Below are 19,532 nucleotides of genomic sequence, written 5' to 3' on the forward strand. Positions count from 1 at the left end.
GTCTGTTTTGTTTCAGTCATTAAAAATACAAAAAAAAAAAAAAGTACATATTAACATGGGAAGTAAGAAGATATGGCAAAAATTGAGATGGTGATATGAGAATAACCAAAGTTAGGAAATAATTCAAGGAAGGGCCTGTTTAATGAATAACAAGCCAGCAGCAGCCACTAACAATCCCCTACAAAACAGTCCCCTTCACATCAGGAGCGTACAGAGAAGGGAAAGATTCAAAAGTGAGGGGGGACGCCTGGCTGGCTCAGTTGGTTAAACATCTGACTCTTGATCTCGGCTCAGGTCATGATGTCAGGATCATGATCTCAGGGTTGTGAGATCAAGGCCCACCTTGTGCTCCATGCTGGGCGTGGAGCCTGCTTGGGATTCTCTCTCTCCCTTTTCCTCTACCCCTCCCTTTCTCAAAAAAAAAAAAAAAAAAAAGAGAGAGAGAGAGAACCACTTTCTAAAGAAATTAAGTGATCTTTTTCAAAAGGACCAAAATTCCCGCTTAGAGCATTGGTGTCTTAGAGTAAATCTCTCCTTATGTTGGCACAGGGTGGAAACCGGGTGCCCTCTTGCCTGTCTACCCCCTTTCCACATGTCCTAAAATGGAGCCTGCAGATTGATCTCCCCACTCAGGAAGAGTAGGGACAAATTAAGAACACTTCAGGTTCGAAAGGATTTTCTTCATGCGCCCCCTTTAAAAATGTTATTTGAGGGGCACCTGGGTGGCTCAGTGGGTTAAAGCCTCTACCTTTGGCTCAGGTCATGATCTCAGAGTCCTGGGATCAAGCCCTGCACCGGGGTCTCTGCTCGGCAGGGAGCCTGCTTCCTCCTCTCTCTCTGCCTGCCTCTCTGCCTACTTATGATCTCTGTCTGTCAAATAAATAAATAAATAAATAATCTTAAAATAAAATAAAAATGTTATTTGAGGGGCACCTGGGAAGCTCAGTTGTTAAGTGTCTGCCTTTGGCTCATGTCATGATCCCAGGGTCCTGGGAATGAGCTCCACTTCGGGCTCCCTGCTCTGTGGGAATTTGCTTTTCCCTCTCCCACTCCCCCTGCTTGTGTTCCCTCTCTCACCATCTCTCTGCTTGTCAAATAAATAGATAAAATCTTTTAAAAAAAATGTTATTTGAAGATATACTCCAGCAAAACAGAGAAAAAACCCAAGAAAGAGAGACCAGACTCACCCAACAGTAGAACTGACCCACAAGTGTAATGAATAGAAATACCAGAGTCCATAAAGCCATCAGTCAAAATTAGAACAGGAAGTCAGAGTGTTTGGAGAAAAGTGTCTTCAAGAAGAAAATAGGCTTCATTCAACAAATAATGTAATTAAGAAGCTGGCAGATTTTAATGACCTGATGAAAAAGGCATATGTTTCTTTTCTCAAGAAGAAAAGAGAAAAACAATTAGAAACTCCAGGAGAACAGAAACTCGTATAAGAAACTCATGGTCCAAATATGAAACAAATGAAAATATAACAAGACTTCGAATACTGAGGGAGCGTAGGAAAATACATTTGAACTTGAAGCCTGGAGCATTTCTCTTCAGGCAGCATTTAAATCATAAGATTATAGTTCTTCTGTACGGGTCCCTGGATGCTAGTTAGCTCTGCGAGAATAATGTTTACATAATCATAATTATTTTTCAAAAACACTTTATTGATTTTCAATTTTTGAAATTCAGAGATGGACAGCACATCAAACCAGAACGCTTTCACTATGGCTACGGAACTAAATTCAAATGTAGTGGTTTAGCAAGAGGACTTAGGAGGAGGGAGGGCAAGAGTGATCAAGGATGTCTCATCTTGCACCGTGGGAGTCGGGAGATATTTCATAAAATTAATGGCACAAGAAAGAAGAGCTGGAAAAGGGCATCTAACCAAATACTGGAGGCAAGGTACCTTTGCTAAACTTCTCATCTTTCATAGCTGGGCATGGTGCCAGACATTGGCAGCTCAGGATCTACCCGCCCTCCTTCCCTTGTTCCTAGAATCCTTGCATCTCACGGGGGCACGTGGCTACCCAGAGAAACGGTCTGCTCCCCAGGCTCCATTGTAGCCTCATGGGATCCGGTGAGCCAGTTCAGGACAACTGGATGCAAACAGAGCGGGCATGCCTCTCCACCAGCTGGACTAAGGGTGTACTTGGCCATCTCTGACCCAGGCCACGAGTTTACCCTAGACAATAACAGCAAACGCGTACATGCGTATGCTAACTCTGCCCCGCGGTTCTCTATGCGCTTTGCATATGCAAACTCCTTTAACCTAACAAGGATGTGCATTCCCTTTTCGATGTCTACTGAAGCAAAATACCACAAACCTAGAGTTTTAGAATGACACAAATATATTCTCTAATGGTTCTGGAGTTCAGAAGTTGAACATCAATGTGTTGGCTAGACTACTTTCTGGAGATTCAGGGGAGAATGTATTTCCTTGTGTTTTCAGTTTCCAGCGGTCCCTGTGTTCCTTGGCTTAGGATCCCTTCCTCAGGTCACTACAGTCTCTCATTTCCATCATCGCATCTCTGATTACTGTTTCGATTCCCTGCCTCCTTCTTGTTTTTTTTTTTTTTAAGATTTTTCATTAATTAATTAATTAGAGTTAGAGAGCGCGTGGGCAGAGGGAGGGGCAGATGGAGAGGGAGAGACAGAGTATCTCAAGCAGAGTCTGCGCTGAACAAAGAGCCTGATGCCAGGCTCGATCTCATGACCTTGAGATCATGACCCTAAGATCATGACCTGAGCCAAAACCAAGAGTCAGACGCTTAACCAAATGACTGAGCCACCCGGGCGCCCCTCCTGCCTCCTTCTTCTAAGGACCCTTGTGATTACATCGGGTCCACTGGAGCAGTCCAGGATAATATCCCCATCTTAAGACTCTTCACTGAATCACTTCTACAAAGTCTTTTCTGCTATGTAAGTTCCCAATCACAATTTCTAGGGATTAGGACACACACATCTTTGGGGAAACATGCTTCCTCCCTCAGATGGGCACTATATTATCCCCCATTTTACCGATGGTGAAACTCAAGCATGAAGAAATGAAGCAGCGTGCCCGAGGTCACACAGCAGCTCACAAGCAGCAGACCCATAATTTACACCTGGGCAGTCTGGCCCTAGGACCTGTGCTCATGATCATGATGCTCTCCTACCCGGGCAGAAGTCTGGCTTCCCGATGATTACGAGCCACCTGGCCAGGCCTGAATGGCCTACGGAGAGAACGAAACTTCTATCTTTCAAAGGCATTGTCATTTGGGGATCTTTGTTACAGAGGCTATATTCTAATACCGAAGTCGATATCTACTCTACTTAATTTAAAATAATGATTTTACTCGATTTTATTCTGAGTGGTTTGAATCTATTACAAGAAAGATGTATTTTTTATTCATTTCAAATGTGGTTAGGTTGGAGGGCGGGGATGCCAATCAGTCCACATCACAATCTTGCTAAAAACCCTTCAGGGATCCCACTGCCTTTGGGATGGAATCCAAGCGCCTTAGCCTAGATTCAGGACAGCCCTTCGCCCACCTTTCTATTTCTGAACAGACCTTTGGCCATGTCTACCCCTTGCCTTCGCTCATGTTATCCCCTCTCCCTGGAATCCCAACCCTTCTTTCTCTCCCACTCCTGCCCAATATGTCCCACTCAAAGCCCATCTGTAAACCCCTATTCATCCCTCAAGGCTCAGCCCAAGTTGCCTCTGGAACGTTTTTTCTGTTTATCTTGGTCTTTCTCTGTCCTGTTAAAGATTTTCCTCAATGTCTGGTGACTGAGATCATAGTTAAACAAAACAAAACTTTCCAGTCTGCACACACACCTCCTAGAAAGATCAGATTTCTCCTTCTTTACCTCCCCCTTGTGTTCCTCTGTCAAAATAACCACACCAGCACATGTTTACCACGATCATTGTTTATAACTGATATTATTCCTAATTTTAGGATTTAAATTCATTAGCGGCCTCCTGAACCCATATGGGACTCAAAATAAAAACAATACCAAATGACAGGATAAACACAAGGACATCTGACCAACAAAGCCCTGACTTTTCTCATTATGACCACTCTGATTTTTTGAAATATTAAATTAGTTTTAAGTGCAGGTGTGTATGAATGTGTGAATCTCCGTTGCTCGGCACCCCTGCCTGCCCTCAGCGATCCTTACACAGCTCTGCAAGGTCAAGGTTCCTATTGGTCGCATCTTATAACCAGTGAAATGAGGCCCAGAGAGGTTGTGTTAGTTTCTTGTGGCTGCCGTATAGATTACGGCGAATTTAGAGTCTTAAAACAACACATTTTTTTCTTGCTACAGTCTGGAGGTTAGAAATCCAAAATGAGTCCAGCGGGGGCTCCCCTCAAGGAATCGGTAAGGAGAATTCCGTCTGGAGGCTCAAGGGGAGACTGTTTTTTGCCGGCTTCAGGAGCCCGCCCACCTTCCTAGGTTGTGGCCTCTCGGAGCACTGCTGTCACCTCCCACCTCTGCCACCACACCTGCTCTTTCTGTCCCTCCTCTCTCCTTAGGACAAGGCCCTTTTTGATTATACCAGGCCCACCTGGATAACCCTAGATCGTTTCCCCATCTCAAGAGCCTGAATTTAGCCCCATCTACAAAGTCCCTTTCACCAGGCAGCATGCCACCAGTTCCCGGGATTAGAACGTGGACCTCCTCGGGGTCCACTACCCAGCCTATCCCAGAAGTGAAGTGACCAGTCCTGGATCACACAGCAGGACGCAGCAGGGCTGGAAGTCTGACTCAGTCTTTCTGGCCCCAAGCCTGTGCTTCTAACCACATTTCAACCCAAGGCTCAACATCCTGGGAGGGGTGACAGTTATTTCTGGGCTCAGGGACACTATCACTGCTGACCCCAGTCCTATCCAGTCGCCCACCCCCGATGCCACGATCTCCCACTCTAATGGATGTGATACCCACCCCCACCGTTTGTCCCCCTGGGGGTTCTCCCCAGACTAACCAGCAGGGCCCCCCTCTTGATAGCTAACTCACCGTCCGTGTTTGTTGACTGAATATATGAGCGAGGGAGCAGAGACTGCTGTCTCTAGCCCCTGTCCCAGCTGGAAGATGATCAGTAGCTTATGAAGCCAGCAAGGACGCCTGGTTGTAGGTCCTAGGCCCCCTGCTCTCTCAGTGGATGTCCATCCCCTTCAAGCCACCCACACCCTGAAGGAGGGTCAGCCCTTCCCGAGGGGAGGGGGCACAAAGACTGAGCGCCTGGCCTGGAAACAGAGGACATGAGGCCCCTGGATCCCTCCCATGGGGTGGCACTTTGCTAGGAGCTCCCAGAGGCCAGTGCTGTTGGTCCCGAGGACCAAACCCCACAGCCTCCTCAGTGGCCTGCCAGACTCAGCCCTCAGAGTCCCCCATTCTGGGCCCACAACCCAGCCCCTGCTGGCTTGCCCCGAACCCCTCTGCATCCCTCTGCTTGTCTGATGATTTCTGTTCTTCTAAAAGGCACCCCTGCCCTGTTCAGAGTGTTCCCATGCACAGCCCAGGCCTTTGGCAGCATTAGCAAGTTGAAAACCCAATTATATTTTGATTATTCTAGTCCTAGCCTGACAGAGGTCACACTGGAATTGGGAGGGAGGGGGAAGCAGCACCTGGGGCCAGTGCCGGGGATTGCACTTAAAGATGGATGTGACAGGGACCTGGGGCTCAGAGGTCCAGGATTAGATCAACCAGGCCGGGACTGGCTGGTTCCAGGAAAGAGGTCATGTGGTCACCAGTTGACGGAAAGCTCAGGCAAAGCCGAGTCTCCGGGGCTGGCCTCGCTGGGCCGTGGAGGTCCTAGGGCTGAGTGCCCAGCCTGGAGATGGATGACATGAGATCCCCTGACGACTGCCCTGGGCCTGGTGCTTTGCCAGGAGCTCCCAGAGACCAGTGCTGTTGGGCTCAAGGACCAAATCACCACAGCCCCTGTGGGTCTTCCAGAACATCACTGACCCCCTCTTGGGATCCCAGGGTTTTCTCGAAGCATCTACCCAAACCAAACAATTGTCCTCTCTTGCCCTCAGGCCGTGAGTGAGGAAGCCAGACTCAGGACCAGGGGTACCTGGGGGCCCAGAGCCTCCTCTCTGGTGAAAGTCTGAGCAGGAAAAATATCTGTTGCCTCAGGGTAGAAGGAACCACTCCTGATCCTTTGTCTTGGAGGGCAGCCATCTCTGGGGGACCGAAGGATGAAGGGGGAGTTGGCCATTAGGATCCCTCTTCAGGAGAGATGGGACTGGCTCTGGGGAAACTGAATTCTCAGCCATGACTCCTTTCCCCCCCCACACACATGCACAGACACATGCACTCCACGTATAATGGCTTGGGGGCCTGGGGAGACCCTTGCTCACTCCAGCACTGGGTGTCTGGGAGGCCCAAGTATCCGGAGCTCTGGGCTGGGCTCCGCTGGCGCCCACCATCCTCGCAGACTCGTGTGCCTGTTTATTAGCAGCTGTGGCTGTCTCCTGAGGGTCCCCACGCGGTTCACCCTCCATCCCAGCCCGTGCTGCAGCCCCCTCCCCAGCCCTGACATAGCAGACAGTCCCAGCTCTAGCTGGGGGGTGGGGGGGGTTAAGAGTGAGGGATTAGATGAGTCATCACTGCGGGGGCGGACAAACCAAGTCCCACATTCGAACAGTGGCAGGGCCGCAGACACAAAGGCGTGCCCACACACACATTCCCACGCTCATAGGGGCGCACGCCAGGAGGCTGATGCTAGTCAAAGCCCAAACTACACATTCAGACACACAGGGAGACAGACACCCCCTCCATACACACACACACACACACACACACAAACACGCACACACTCCTTGTGTACACAAACACCAATGTACACAAAGTAAGCCCCATGCAGACACAGCCCACTCAGGGTGACATTGGTCACCAACCCAAAGCCTATCTTCTGCTCACATGCACACTCAGACACACACACACACACACACACACACACAGTGTCACAGAATAGATTCTCTAAACACACACTCACAGCCCTTCCTCTTAAATACAGAAAAACATAGACACACACGTGCATGTGCAAGCACACATGCATGCTCACGCACACCCATGCACACGTGCGCACGCACACCAGGTGCTCCTCTCTCGAGTCCCCTCATTCATTCCCCTCCCACCGCCAGCACCCCAGGCAGGCAGGACAGAACACTGGAACCACACGGATGCTGGGACCCATCACCTGTCCTGCCCAGGGACAGAGTTGTGCCTTAGGATCGGCTTCGGTTCTCCCTTTCTGGAGAGGCAGGGGAGGTCACTGACCTGTCCACTGTCACCCCAGCTCCACTACCAAACACTGTGTTTAATGGCCCATCACCAGCTCCTCTGAGAAAGGACTTTGGCTGCCACAGAGAACATGGAGTGTTACATCTCAGGAATCTTCCCAAGGAGGGAGGGATTTTGAGTCACTGGGGGTGAGAGGACGTTGGGACCAGATGTGCCAGGAAGGTCCTGTCCTGAGGCAGGGCATGGCCTGATGCCCAGGGGGTGGCTCATCACCTCACTGTGGTTCCTGGAAGGCCCCACCTCCCTACCTTTACACCTGCTGTTTCCTCTACCTGGAAACCTCTCTGTGGCTACCTCAATCCCCCTTGCAAGGCTACCATCTCACTTTGCAGGTCCCTGTGTTCCTGCTCCAAGAGGTCTGTCCTGATGCCCTGGTTGAATCAATCTGTCTTTCTGGGCCACTTCCCAGCCCTCCTCATGCTATAGTCACTTGCTGGGCTGTGAGCCTCCTGTCTCTGGCCAGCCTGGGCGTGTCTGAAGGACGGGGAGTTTCTGCCTGGCAAGGAGATGGGTAAACCTGGAGAGGATCACAGGTCGGAATCCTAACTCTGCCTCTGCTGTGTGGCCTTGGGCAAGTTCTGAACCATGTGAACCCAGTGTCCTCATCTGCAAAATGGGGCAATAGTGACTACCTCCCTGGACTGGTGGGGAGATTAAGTGAGATCCCGCATGGTGGGGGGATGGGGTACACTTGGGGCAGCCCTATTATTCTAGCTCACTGCCTGGCACACAGCTTAGTAATTGTTTGTTGAATTAGTCAGGCCCTCTGGCTCCCCTCTTCCTGCCTCTACTTACCATCCATCTTGGGAGGGGGGAAAGCAGGTATGAAGAAAAAGGATTGGGGCGGAGAGAACGGGGGGGGGGGTGCGCTGGGAGATGGGCACCCCTGTGACCCACCTGTGCCATCCTCCTCAGCTAGGCGCGGCCGCGGGAAGTGGAGCTGGGATCCCCGTCTGCGCTGGGGCCCCTCCGGAGCTGCCTAGGGCCCGCCAGCACACAGTAGGTGCGCTCTGAACGCTCAGCGGCCGGAGGCACAGAAGCCGAGTGAAAGCGAACGTATGAATGAACGGATGGACGCATGAATGGAGGTGGGATGGAAGCATGAAGTGGCAGGCGAGGAGGAATGAGCGTCTCCCCCGCCCTCCCGGTCTCGGGCTGGGCGACATGAAGCGGAGACCGGCTGGGGGCTCCCCTCCCCGCCCGCCCCTCCCGCTCGTCCCCCCTCCCCGCGACGCGCAGCCCGGCTGAGCCCGCGCCCAGCCAGAGCCGGCGTTGGAGCGGCGGCTCTCGCCCAGCCGAGCGAGCCCAGGCAGCGCGGCCTCGGGAGGGGGCTGCCCCGGACCCCTCCCCCGGCCCGGGCCCCTGAAGCCCGGCCTTCGGGCCAGGGAGGCGGAGTCCCCGGTGCAAGGTCCGGGGACCAGCAGCCGAGGACGCCGGGGTCCTGGAGCCAACAGGTGCGGGGTTTGGGGGATTCCCCCAGGCCCGGGGTGGGGGTTCCAAAGGACCCTCGGCGGGGCATAACCTGGGTGCTGGAAGGCAGGGTCCCCTGGAGGCTCTGCCCTCCTCCAGGCAGGTTTCTGCAGAACCTCTAGCGCCTTCGTTCCGCCACCTTTCCCCGCAGCCACCCCCCCACCCCAACCCAGTCCCCGAGGTGCAGGGAGGTCCCGCTGAGGGACTGGGTCCGTCGGCACTTGGAGGGGGTATGAAGAATGCCCCTCAACCTCCCCCAGTGGTCTCCAGGGACCGGCAACCCTCCTACACACGTCCGGGGTCGTCCCTGCCTAGCCGCGGGAAGGAGGGGTCTGAGCGAGCGAGGATGGGCGGGGAGGGAGGCCCGATTTATGAATGGAGAAAGCGGCCTGCGCTCCAGCCCAGCGACCCCTGGCGGTCGTCGGGGAACATCGCGGCCGCGGGGATTCAAGCGGGGAAGATCCGGGGGTCTGAGCGGCCTGTCGCTGGGCCTGGGGTTCTCCTCTCTTGCAGGGAGGTCGTCAGTTCCTTCCTGCACCCCTGCCGCCAATGTGTGTCCTACCGGGGAGGGTCCAGGTCTGGAGGGCGGCGCCTGGGTCCCTAATGCTTCCCTTGACCATTTTTCAACCAAAAATCCAGGCCTGTGAACTGACTCAGGAGAGAACATTGGCAATGGGGATGGCTTCCAGTCACAAATCCATGGTGTTTCGTGGATTCAGACAGACCTGGCATAGTAGCTTTGTGGCCTTAAGCAAAGGGCTCATGGTAACGGGAGCCGGCCCTGAAGCCGGTTTCCTTGCCAGCATCTGGGTACGTATTAGTGCTCATTACACCTCGCTGCGGCCCTGTGGGGTAGGTACGGTTATTACTCCTTTGGAAAGATGGGGAAACCAAGGCTGAAAGGGGAGACGTAAGGCATCCAACAGCACCTAGCATGGAATTGAGATGTAAGCCACATCTGTCTTTCTCCATCGATTTTGGGCTCACCGTAACCGACGCACTACGAGAACGGAGGGAGCTTACCTGCAAAGTGCCTGGCACACTCCTAGTGTTCTTTCTTCCTTCCTCCCCTCCTTCTTTCAGGAGGCTTGGGGCTGGGACCCCAGAGACCTGTGTGCAAGAGAAGTGGGCTGAGACCTGGTCGGGGCTCCCCACGCCCTGCCGGGCCCAGGATGCCCCTAGCCATCAGCAGCTCCTGAGCTCATGGAGCCCTCCGCCACCCCAGGGGCCCAGACTGGGACCCCCACTGGCGGCGGGGACCCATCACCATCCCTGGTGCCTCCTGACTACGAAGACGAGTTCCTGCGCTACCTGTGGCGTGATTATCTCTACCCAAAGCAGTATGAGTGGGTCCTCATCGCTGCCTACGTGGCTGTGTTCCTTGTGGCCCTGGTGGGCAACACGCTGGGTAGGTGTTTAGGTCCCCGCGGTGCTGCGGACTTCCCCTGGGCACTGGCAGGGGTCCTGGGCCTGGCTTCTCTCTCTCTCCCTCCCCACCTCCCCTTAGCTTGACAGTGTGGGGGCTGGGTAGCACGGCTCTGCCCACCCCCGCTTCACATCCCCTCCTCTTCCCACCCCTGCCCTGCAGTCTGCCTGGCTGTCTGGAGGAACCACCACATGAGGACAGTCACCAACTACTTCATCGTCAACCTGTCCCTGGCTGACGTGCTTGTGACAGCCATCTGCCTCCCGGCCAGCCTGCTGGTAGACATCACTGAATCCTGGCTCTTCGGTCATGCCCTCTGCAAGGTCATCCCCTATCTACAGGTGAGCTCCACCCAGGCGCCGTCTGTCACCCCTCTGTCACCCCAAGTACAAAACACCATGGCCTTGCACAGACCTCAGCGACCCTTGGACTTGCCTTTCAGACGGGATGTGGTGGCTCAGTTCCTTTGCTGTGTCGTCCTCTCCTGTCATTAGGGCCCGGCCACAAGGCCTGACACTTGGAGACACAGGCCTGGCCCCACACACTCATACAGAGATCCCCACCTGGTCACACCCGCAGACCCACACGCACATAGCCACTGGACACACGTGCAGTCACCTCCACTCACCATGAGAGGGGCACAAGCCCACGGTGACAGGCACAGATGCTTGCTAGGCCTGCTCCCTGGTTCCCAGGGGGCTGGTGTGAGGAGACCACCTTTGGCCAGGGCCTTCCCTCCCCAGCGGCAGGGATCAGGTTGTAGAGATGTGGTGGGGGTTGGAGGAAGAGACCTGGCCAGAGGCCAGGATGCACCCCAGAGGGCAGGGTTCCCTCCCAGAGGCAGCCTCCACCTCCACTTCTGTTCCTAGGCTCACGTCTGCCTCCCTGAGGGAGGCTCTTTCCTCACAGCCCCGGGGAAGGAAGGCATCCCTACGCAAAGAGAAATGCCTCTTGGATTTTTTTTTAACGATTTTATTTATGTATTTGACAGACAGAGATCATAGGTAGGCAGAGAGGCAGGCAGAGAGAGGGGAAGAGAAGCAGGCCCCCTGCTGAGCAGAGAGCCTGATGCAGGGCTCGATCCCAGGACACTGGGATCATGACCGGAGCCAAAGGCAGAGGCTTTAACCCACTGAGCTACCCAGGTGCCCCGCCTCTTGGATTTTTAAGATTTTCCACTCAACAGATTAATGCTGCAAACACTGACAATAAAGACAGGGTGGGGAGGAAATGCACCTTAGGCAAATTATTTAACCTTCCTGTGCCTCAGTGTCCTCCTCTGTAACGTGGGGTGAGAGTACGTAACGTGGGGTGAGAGTACGCACCATGGGGCTGTTGTGAAGATAATGAGAACAGTGCCTGGCACGTAGTAGGTCCCATTAAGTTACTATTCATGGTAGGGAAGCACCCACTATGGGCCAGGTCTCAACCTGGACATTTCCCACCCATGATTTCATGGATTCTCACAAGAATCCTGAAGGTGGAGGACATGTTCCCATTCCTCAGACGAGCCTCAGAGAAGGTGAGTGATTTGCCCAAAGCTCCATAAGCCGTGAGCAGTGCAGTGCAGTCATCATGGATGCCTGGCGTTTCGGGACTCCATGCCCCATCACCCACCCCATGTCTGTGGGTGGCCCCCAAGGGGATTGACACCGTGTGCCCATGGGGCAGGCCGTGTCTGTGTCGGTGGCAGTGCTGACTCTCAGCTTCATCGCCCTGGACCGCTGGTACGCCATCTGCCACCCGCTGCTGTTCAAGAGTACTGCGAGGCGCGCCCGTGGCTCCATCCTGGGGATCTGGGCTGTGTCCTTGGCCATGATGGTGCCCCAGGCTGCTGTCATGGAATACAGCAGCGTGCTGCCTGAGCTAGCCAACCGCACCCGGCTCTTCTCCGTCTGTGATGAACACTGGGCAGGTAATGGTGGGGGCCTCGAGCAGGAGGCCCTGGAGTGGGTGCCTCCGGGACACGTACCCCTAGGACAGGCATCTGTCAGTATACTTATGGGGCGGGCACTCCCAGGGTGGAGCCGGCTTCTATAGGGTTACCCTCCCAGGGCGGGTGACCCCTTGATGGACGCCATCCAGCAGGCATCTAGCAAGGACACCTCCAAAGCGGGTATCTCCTCTAGTCTAGACACCTGTGAGGGCTCCCTCCAGGATGGACACCCATCGGCTGGGCAACTGCAGGGTCAGAGAGACCCTCTCTGTCGTGGTGTCTATAAGAGGCCCAGCTGCTTGCTTTGGCTGTACGGCTCCAGATGGGGCAGGGGGGCTTTGCTAAGTGGAACAGGCTGGAGGACCCCAGAAGGGGAGCGTCTCTTGCCCTTGTGTCTCTTGACCCCCACAGACGACCTCTACCCCAAGATCTACCACAGTTGCTTCTTCATTGTCACTTACCTGGCCCCACTGGGCCTCATGGCCATGGCCTATTTCCAGATCTTCCGCAAGCTCTGGGGCCGCCAGGTGAGGCCCACTCTGGTGTCCCTGTCTGGGCTGGTGGGGAGGAAAGGGGTCCTGGTCTGAGGGAACAGAAAGAATCTGCCATCCCAGCTGCCACCGGAGAGAGGCAAGGCCCAGGGACAGGTCAAAGTCCAGGCCAAAGCACTGCGGCCGACCCTGCAACCGAATGTTAACTGACACTGGCTTCAGTATCTAAAACCTCATCATCGTTCTGAGCCCAGTAGCTGCCCTTCATTGTACCCGGTACTTCCAGCTAGTCTCGCCTCCCCTCAACCCTCGTATATTGTCCCCAGCTGAATGTATGAGAGAACGGAGTCCCAGAGAGGCAAAGCCTCTTCTCCCAAACCCCTCAGCCAGCCAGGGGAAGAGCAGTGGCATTCTAATGCCCACGTTGGCCCCACAACAACATTATCTCTGCGTTTTTGCCAAATTCGGCACTTGGCTCCCAACGTCTTCACAACAACCTAAGCACAGAAGCAGTAGAACCCCCATTGCCAATGCTGACGAAGGGCGGCCAACTTGCCACAGCAGATGGGTGGCAGAAGCTTTCCGGTTCCGGGGCCTGCCTGCTGGCCTCTGTTACAGACCCACCAACAGCAGGTTCCAGGGGGCAGGGGGTCGTTGTGGGGGGAGGGGAGTGCTCAGAGGTTCTGGGTACCAGGGGGCTAAGTTCTGGGTCCTGTGCCTGGGCAAGGCGAGGATGAAGACCAGAAGGCGACCAGCCTGCAGTCCACCAGCACCTGCCCTCTGTCCAAGAGCCCCCCCCCCCCCCCGTCCCGATGCCAAGAGTCACTATCCTCCTCTAATAGATGAGAAAACCAAGGCTCAGGGCAGGAGAGTGGGTTGAGTGAGCTCACACAGGTCATGAGCAGCTGAGCTGGCCCTAGCCCCTAATTTTCCTCAACTGTAGCCCTGTGCCCCTCTTTAGGGGGGTGATTCATGTGTCCAATGGTGTGAGAGGCTTCAAGGAGATCTATGGCTGCTCCCGAAACCTGGACCCCTCCCAGGTTTCTGGGCTGTGACGGAGGCAGGGACTGTGCTCTGAGGCTCCCAGCCATTCCATGCCGCTCACCTGCTCACCTGCTCTGCTCGCTTTCTGGGGTCAGGCACAGGTGAGGTGGGGGGCACAACTCACCCCACCACCCCTCCCCCCACGACGGGAAGCGATGGCCTAAGGAGGATGGAGGGGTAGCTCGGGAGGATGTTCTAGAGTCTCCTGCCTCTCTGAGGTTTTGTTCTTTCATCAGTAACTGAGGGCCGGGAAGCCCTTCCCCGAAGGCACACCGTGGGGAGTTCACAATGAGCTCCTGAGAGACTCAAGTTCACGGGGCCCCTCCAGCCTGGAGTGTCGGTCGGTCTTCATCATGAATATTAGGTTCCTTCCCTTGGCCCACCTCCAGCCTGCCCCAGGGTCCTCCCGGAGCAGCATGCAGAGGAGAACGGCCCTCCCGAGGAGCCCCACCCACCACCGCTCTCTCTCATTCTGTGCCAACCAGATCCCCGGCACCACATCGGCCCTGGTGAGGAACTGGAAGCGGCCCTCAGACCAGTCGGACGACCCCGGGCAGGGCCTGAGCGCAGAGCCCCCGCCCCGGGCCCGGGCCCGGGCTTTCCTGGCTGAGATGAAGCAGATGCGGGCGCGGAGGAAGACGGCCAAGATGCTGATGGTGGTGCTGCTGGTCTTTGCCCTCTGCTACCTGCCCATCAGCGTCCTCAATGTCCTCAAGAGGTGAGAGTGCGAGGGGATAGCTGGTGGCCTCTCTCTGCTTCGGGGGAAGAAGGACCCTAGTCCTCACCCACTATGTGGCCTTGGAGGCAGGTCATTTCCCTTCTCAGAGCCTCCCAGCCTCATTTTCTTGCCTGTAAACTGTGAATAACGCCAGCCAGCCGTGGCCTGCGAGGGGATTATGAAAATTCCTCCATCTCTTCTCTCAACCATCAGCTCCCGATGGGGGTGGTGGGCAGGGAGCACAGTGACCACGTGCACAAGACAAAGTCTCTGCCTTCTTGGAGGCGACATCTAGTGAGACAGAGAAATAAGTCTCCACTGTACGGGCAGGGAGGGATACCACGATGAAGACAAAATAGGGAAAGAACACAGAGAGTGAAGGTGACGAGTTAGTGGGGTTTTGTGTGTTTATTTTTTCATCTTTTTTTTTTTTTTTTAGATACAAGGGTTAAAAAAAAAGTCTCATCTGAGGAAATGACATTTGGCAGGGACTTGAAGGAAGGGGGGAAACCAAGGGACCAGGCCAGCAGGTGTCTGGAGGAAAGCACTGGAAGCGGAGGGAACACGGGGTTCAGCAAGTGAGGGGCTGCGGGGCACCAGGAGAGAGCAGCGGGCTGTTTGTCAGGAGCCAATCTCAGTGTGAGTTTGTGCTTGGCCATTTCCTGGATCACTTCCTGTGATCTCGGGCATGTCATTTTGCTTCTGTGCACCTCCCTAACTGAACAATGGGTGATGTCTTGCTTGACTCCTCATGTCGCTGCAAGGGTGGGTGAGGAAGTGGTTGGGGGTCCCAGAGGATCTGAGAGCCGGTGAATGAGCAGATGGACCCTGGTCCCTGTCCCGAGAGCCACCCTGGTTACACTCTCTGTGCTCAAGACCTCAGACCTAAAGGCCCAGGAAAGGGCCACCTGGGGGAACAGAAGGGGCAGTGGGAAGTCTTCCACTCGATAGCCACTAGTGAGCTGTGTGACCTTGGTCAACTCACTTCCCCTTTCTGAGCCTTGGCTTTCCTGTGTTTTAGATAAGGACAGTGACTCCCACCCAACAAAAATGGGAACACGTGCACATACTTCTACCCCGTTTCTGACTGTCCTCCCACTGGTCCTAGGGTGTTTGGGATGTTCCACCAAGCCAGCGACCGAGAAGCCGTCTATGCCTGCTTCACCTTCTCACACTGGCTGGTGTATGCCAACAGCGCTGCTAACCCCATCATCTACAACTTCCTCAGTGGTGAGCGGGCTGGAGAGGTAGGGGGATGGGTGGGGAAGGGTGCGGCAGTCTTCGGGACAACAGTCTGCACACCCCCAAGCCAGGCTGAGTAAAGGGATGGCAGGAGGGGATGTCCCTGCTCCCGCCTGGGGATCTTGAGCTGGCTCTGGGAACTCCCATTTGGGAGAGACCTGGCCCTGATCAGGAGCCCTGGTCTAAGGGGGAGACAGGCCACACACCAGAACCTCTAGTCGGCCCTGTCTGGCCAACACAGGCTCTGGGGGAGCCAGGCCTATGGGAAGAGGGCCCGGGAGCTCCCACCCGAGAGGATGACTGTATAACCAAGTCATTTGGGTAAGGGAGGATCACCAGTAGAGGCAGCCCAGGGCCGGGGAGGGCTTCCCCATGCCCAGCTAGACACGAACTGGCAGAGCCGCCAGAATGTGGGGGACTGTCCCTGGACCCATCTGTCTCCAGTACCAGCCTTCTTGCTCCCCTGTCTGGAAGTCCAGGCATCCCCAGTCCCCTAGCCCCACCCCAGGCCGCTCCCCTCTGCTGTCCCACTGTGTGCACCTCCTGCCCCAACCTCCCAGGCTCCGGGTGGTAACACCTCTGCCCGCGGACCCACCTGGGCTCAGCAGAAGTGTGGCTCACAGTGAGGCCTCTGGCTGCAGAACTAGGCCTAACGAGCTGGTCCAGATGCCTGTTCAAGCCTGGGAACAATGATCTTTGGAAAAAGGCTGAAGGAGGGGCTGGGGGTCCATATCCTAAGCCTCATTGAGACTAAAGAATTAGTCACTGAAGGCTAGTCAGCAGTCTCCAGCTCAGTGGGGAGAACAGAAGATGTAAGGGCTGCCACAAAGGCAGCAACCAGACTTCCTGCCAGGCATTCCTGTCTTGTGTCCGTTTACTGAGCACCTACTGTGTGTCTGGGCCTCTGCTGGGGCCCGAGGGAGGCTTGCTGGCTGACGAAGCGTGGTCAAGGAGTTTTCTGCTCCAGACACCGTCTGTTTCCTTGGTGTCCTTTGGCTGACCGAGCTGGCTGTGGTAGTCCCTTCTTCCCTACTCTGTTGTCCCCTTCAAGAGAAGGGCTCCGGAATGAGAACTGGGCCTGACTTTTGGCTGGGGGACCCTGGGCAAGTCTCTGCACCTCTGTGCGTCTCACCTATGAAGTAAGGATAAAGGACGCCAGCCTCTCAGTGTGCTGGGAGAAGCAGGGGAGGAGCGGTGTGTGGGGCAAAGCAGAGGTGCCCCTCACAGGGCCTCATGCAGGCTGCTGCTGTCCTTCCCGTCACTGTGGGGCACGGGTGGGGATAGCCTAGCCATAGCCATGAGTCCGAGCCCCTCCCCATACCCACCAAGGAGGGCAGAGGTGGCCCCAGGCCCCGGAACCAGACACCACGTTCTGAGCCGGGCTCAGAGCCAGAGTGCAGTCAAGGAATCAGATGAAAATTGCATTTCTCCTTGGGAACTGCTCCAGGGCCTCTGTCCTCACTCTCCCTGGCAATGCCAAGGTCGCCTTTGGGGCCTTCTTCGTCCCAGCTCTCCCCTGCCCTCCCGCCCCCTCACAGGCAGCTTGGCTGGAGCTGCGTGGGTGTTCCTGGGCCCAAGGACCTTCCTGCTTCATCCATCTCCTTATGGCTGTGTCTTCTGTCTCCAACCAAGGCAAATTCCGGGAGCAGTTTAAGGCCGCCTTCTCCAGCTGCCTGCCTGGCCTGGGTCCCTGCGACTCTCCGAAGGCCCCCAGCCCCCGCTCCTCTGCCAGCCACAAGTCCTTGTCCTTGCACAGCCGGTACTCCGTCTCCAAAGTCCCCGAGCACGTGGTGCTCACCAGTGTCACCACGGTGCTGCCCTGAGAGAGGTCGCCCTGGTGGCTCCCGGTGGGGGAGGTGGTACGAGCTGCTTCCTGCCTGGGCTGCTCCCCTGACTCCTTGTGGAGACTGCTGGATGCAGTGGGAGGCCACGGCTCCAGACCTGGTTTTCTGCCTGTTTAACTCTGGGCAAGTGACTTCCCTTCTCTGAGCCCTGTCTCCTAAGCAGGATTGATGGGAGGATTAAGCATGCTCGAGAAAGCGGAAAGCTCGTTGTAGATTGTGAAGTGTTGTGGACGGGATTATCCTATTCCTCCCACATGGCTGTGCCCCACGGTCTCATCCATCCCTATCATCCTTCCGCAGCTCGGCCTTCCTCCCAAAGATCTCTCTCCCACCCAATTACAGGCCTTCCCTGGAGTCTGTTGTAAGGGTCCTGGCGGGCAGTGCCATCTGGTCCAGCGGCTCCAGCGGAAAGCCCAGCTGCTCTGAGGCCCACGTGAACGAATCGGGGTCCAGCCTTTCCCTGGTAGGAACACAGCCCCATCCTGGCCACGTGCCGTGTGCACCGCAGACTGGACCCTGTCGGCTTTCTGGTGTGCTAGAACACTCTCCGTGTGGTCATTTGGCATGGAGGCCAGCAGCCTGAAGCAATTGTAATTAAAAGCCTGGCACTGAATGTTCCTTTTCCTTGTCATTGCACAAAATCTGTGCTGCTGAGGTGAGGAGAGAGACGGCGGGGAAGCTTGGGGTAGGGGAGAAGACCAGGCAGCACTGGAATGCTATGATCTGCTGACCACCGCCCACCCCTCCCAACACCCTGGATCCCAGATGGGCTCCGAGCCCGGATTCAGAGCCCATGCAGCGCTGCCTCCTGCAGGACCTGGGTCCTGGACACAACTGTCTGCTGTGACAATTCTGGTCCCAGTGGCCTACAGGAGGTAAGGGAGATGCGGGGGCAGACAGCGGGGTTAACAGACTGATTTACTATTATCTTCACCTTCTTGGAAGTTAGGCTTGCATTTATTTTCTATGAACTCACAGGATAAAAAGAGCCCCAGACGTGCTCCATCTGCCACCAAGATGATTAGAGGGCTGCCAGAGGCCCTGCCCCTCGTTGCCAGGGCAGGAAGTGGAGTGCGGCCTTGAGGAGGGTTCCGCTGACGGGCGGGAGACATCTGGAGGGGGCCAGCTCAGCTGTGCGTGGCCCCTGGCTCTGCTTGATTTGATGAACTGACCTCCCCCACCAAAAAAATGGGGCAAAACCATGGTCCTGCTGGGGCCCCGGCCCAGAGATGCTTAAGCGCCCCTCCTCTTAGGCATCACACTTCTCCCAGAGCAGGTGGAAGTTATGGCCTAAAGATGTTGTCCACTCTCTGGGCAACTCTCCAAACCAGTGCTTGTGGTCATTTCCACGGACGCCCGGGTGCTGCCCGGTGGGATAGGCCACCCTGCTCCTTCCTCACTCCTGTTGGCCTTGTGATCCCAAGCTGTGGGCCAAGTTTCATGTAGCCAGGCTTGGAGGTGCAGTGTGCAGAATGGTGTGTGACGGCAGGCTCCCAAGCTTGGAACCAACCATACCCACGAGGACCAACCCAGGTCTGGGGCTAAGGAGCCTGGGCTGAGCACGAGGCTGAGACTGTGATTGGTGCCATTCTAGAGACATTGCTGTCGACACCTGGCTCGGTGGGATCGAAGGAGAGAAGTGTCCTGTAATGGTTTCATTCTAGTCTATTCCGCTGGCTGAATCCAGTCCAATGGTGGGCTCAAGGCTCCACTTGGGGAGGTTCAGATGAACTGGAAAAAATTCAGAGGACGAGGATGCCAAGGTGAGCAATGCTCAGGGAAGAGTTGCGGAAGCACCCCGGAGCCACCCAGCCCAGGGGAGGGAGTTCCCAGGGGAACATGGCAGTTCTAGGTGTCTAGAGGTGGGGCTGGCAGGAAGGGGAGAGAGAGCTTCTGGGTGACCCAAGAGAGAAAACGCTAGTCCAGGGGTAGTTTTCAAGGTGGCAGGATTTGGAATCTCATCAGGAAGAAGTGTCTGCTGGTCAGAGGAAGCCTGCTTCCTGGAAGGGCACTGAGCTCTGTCCCTGGAGGCTGGTAGGCAGAGGCAGGACTGACCATGGGGCAACAG

The 19,532-nt window shown here is 55.6% G+C and overlaps 1 protein-coding gene and 1 long non-coding RNA gene across 3 annotated transcripts; one reads left to right on the forward strand and one right to left on the reverse strand.

The window, feature by feature from the left end:
* Positions 1-8,581: 8,581 nt before the first annotated feature.
* HCRTR1 (hypocretin receptor 1) lies at positions 8,582-18,071 on the forward strand. 2 transcript variants are annotated; one of them, XM_032864017.1, is made up of 8 exons: positions 8,582-8,747; positions 9,847-10,171; positions 10,352-10,530; positions 11,861-12,104; positions 12,537-12,652; positions 14,146-14,378; positions 15,487-15,608; positions 17,253-17,443. In XM_032864017.1, exons 2-8 carry the CDS (start codon positions 9,967-9,969, stop codon positions 17,441-17,443), a joined length of 1,290 nt encoding a protein of 429 aa, XP_032719908.1. In that variant the 5' UTR covers positions 8,582-8,747; positions 9,847-9,966. The 2 variants fall into 2 exon arrangements, with proteins under 2 accessions (XP_032719908.1, XP_032719909.1); XM_032864018.1 differs by lacking the exon at positions 8,582-8,747 and having other exon boundaries at positions 9,967-10,171; positions 17,253-18,071.
* LOC116871321 lies at positions 9,783-13,140 on the reverse strand. The gene is made up of 2 exons (XR_004383369.1): positions 12,587-13,140; positions 9,783-9,873 (listed from the first exon to the last, which is right to left on the reverse strand). It is a non-coding gene; the product is annotated as an uncharacterized LOC116871321 (long non-coding RNA).
* Positions 18,072-19,532: the final 1,461 nt, after the last annotated feature.

Source organism: Lontra canadensis, unplaced genomic scaffold (genome assembly GCF_010015895.1).
Source record: "Lontra canadensis isolate GAN:19392208 unplaced genomic scaffold, GSC_riverotter_1.0 scaffold25, whole genome shotgun sequence".
Lineage (NCBI taxonomy): Eukaryota > Metazoa > Chordata > Mammalia > Carnivora > Mustelidae > Lontra > Lontra canadensis.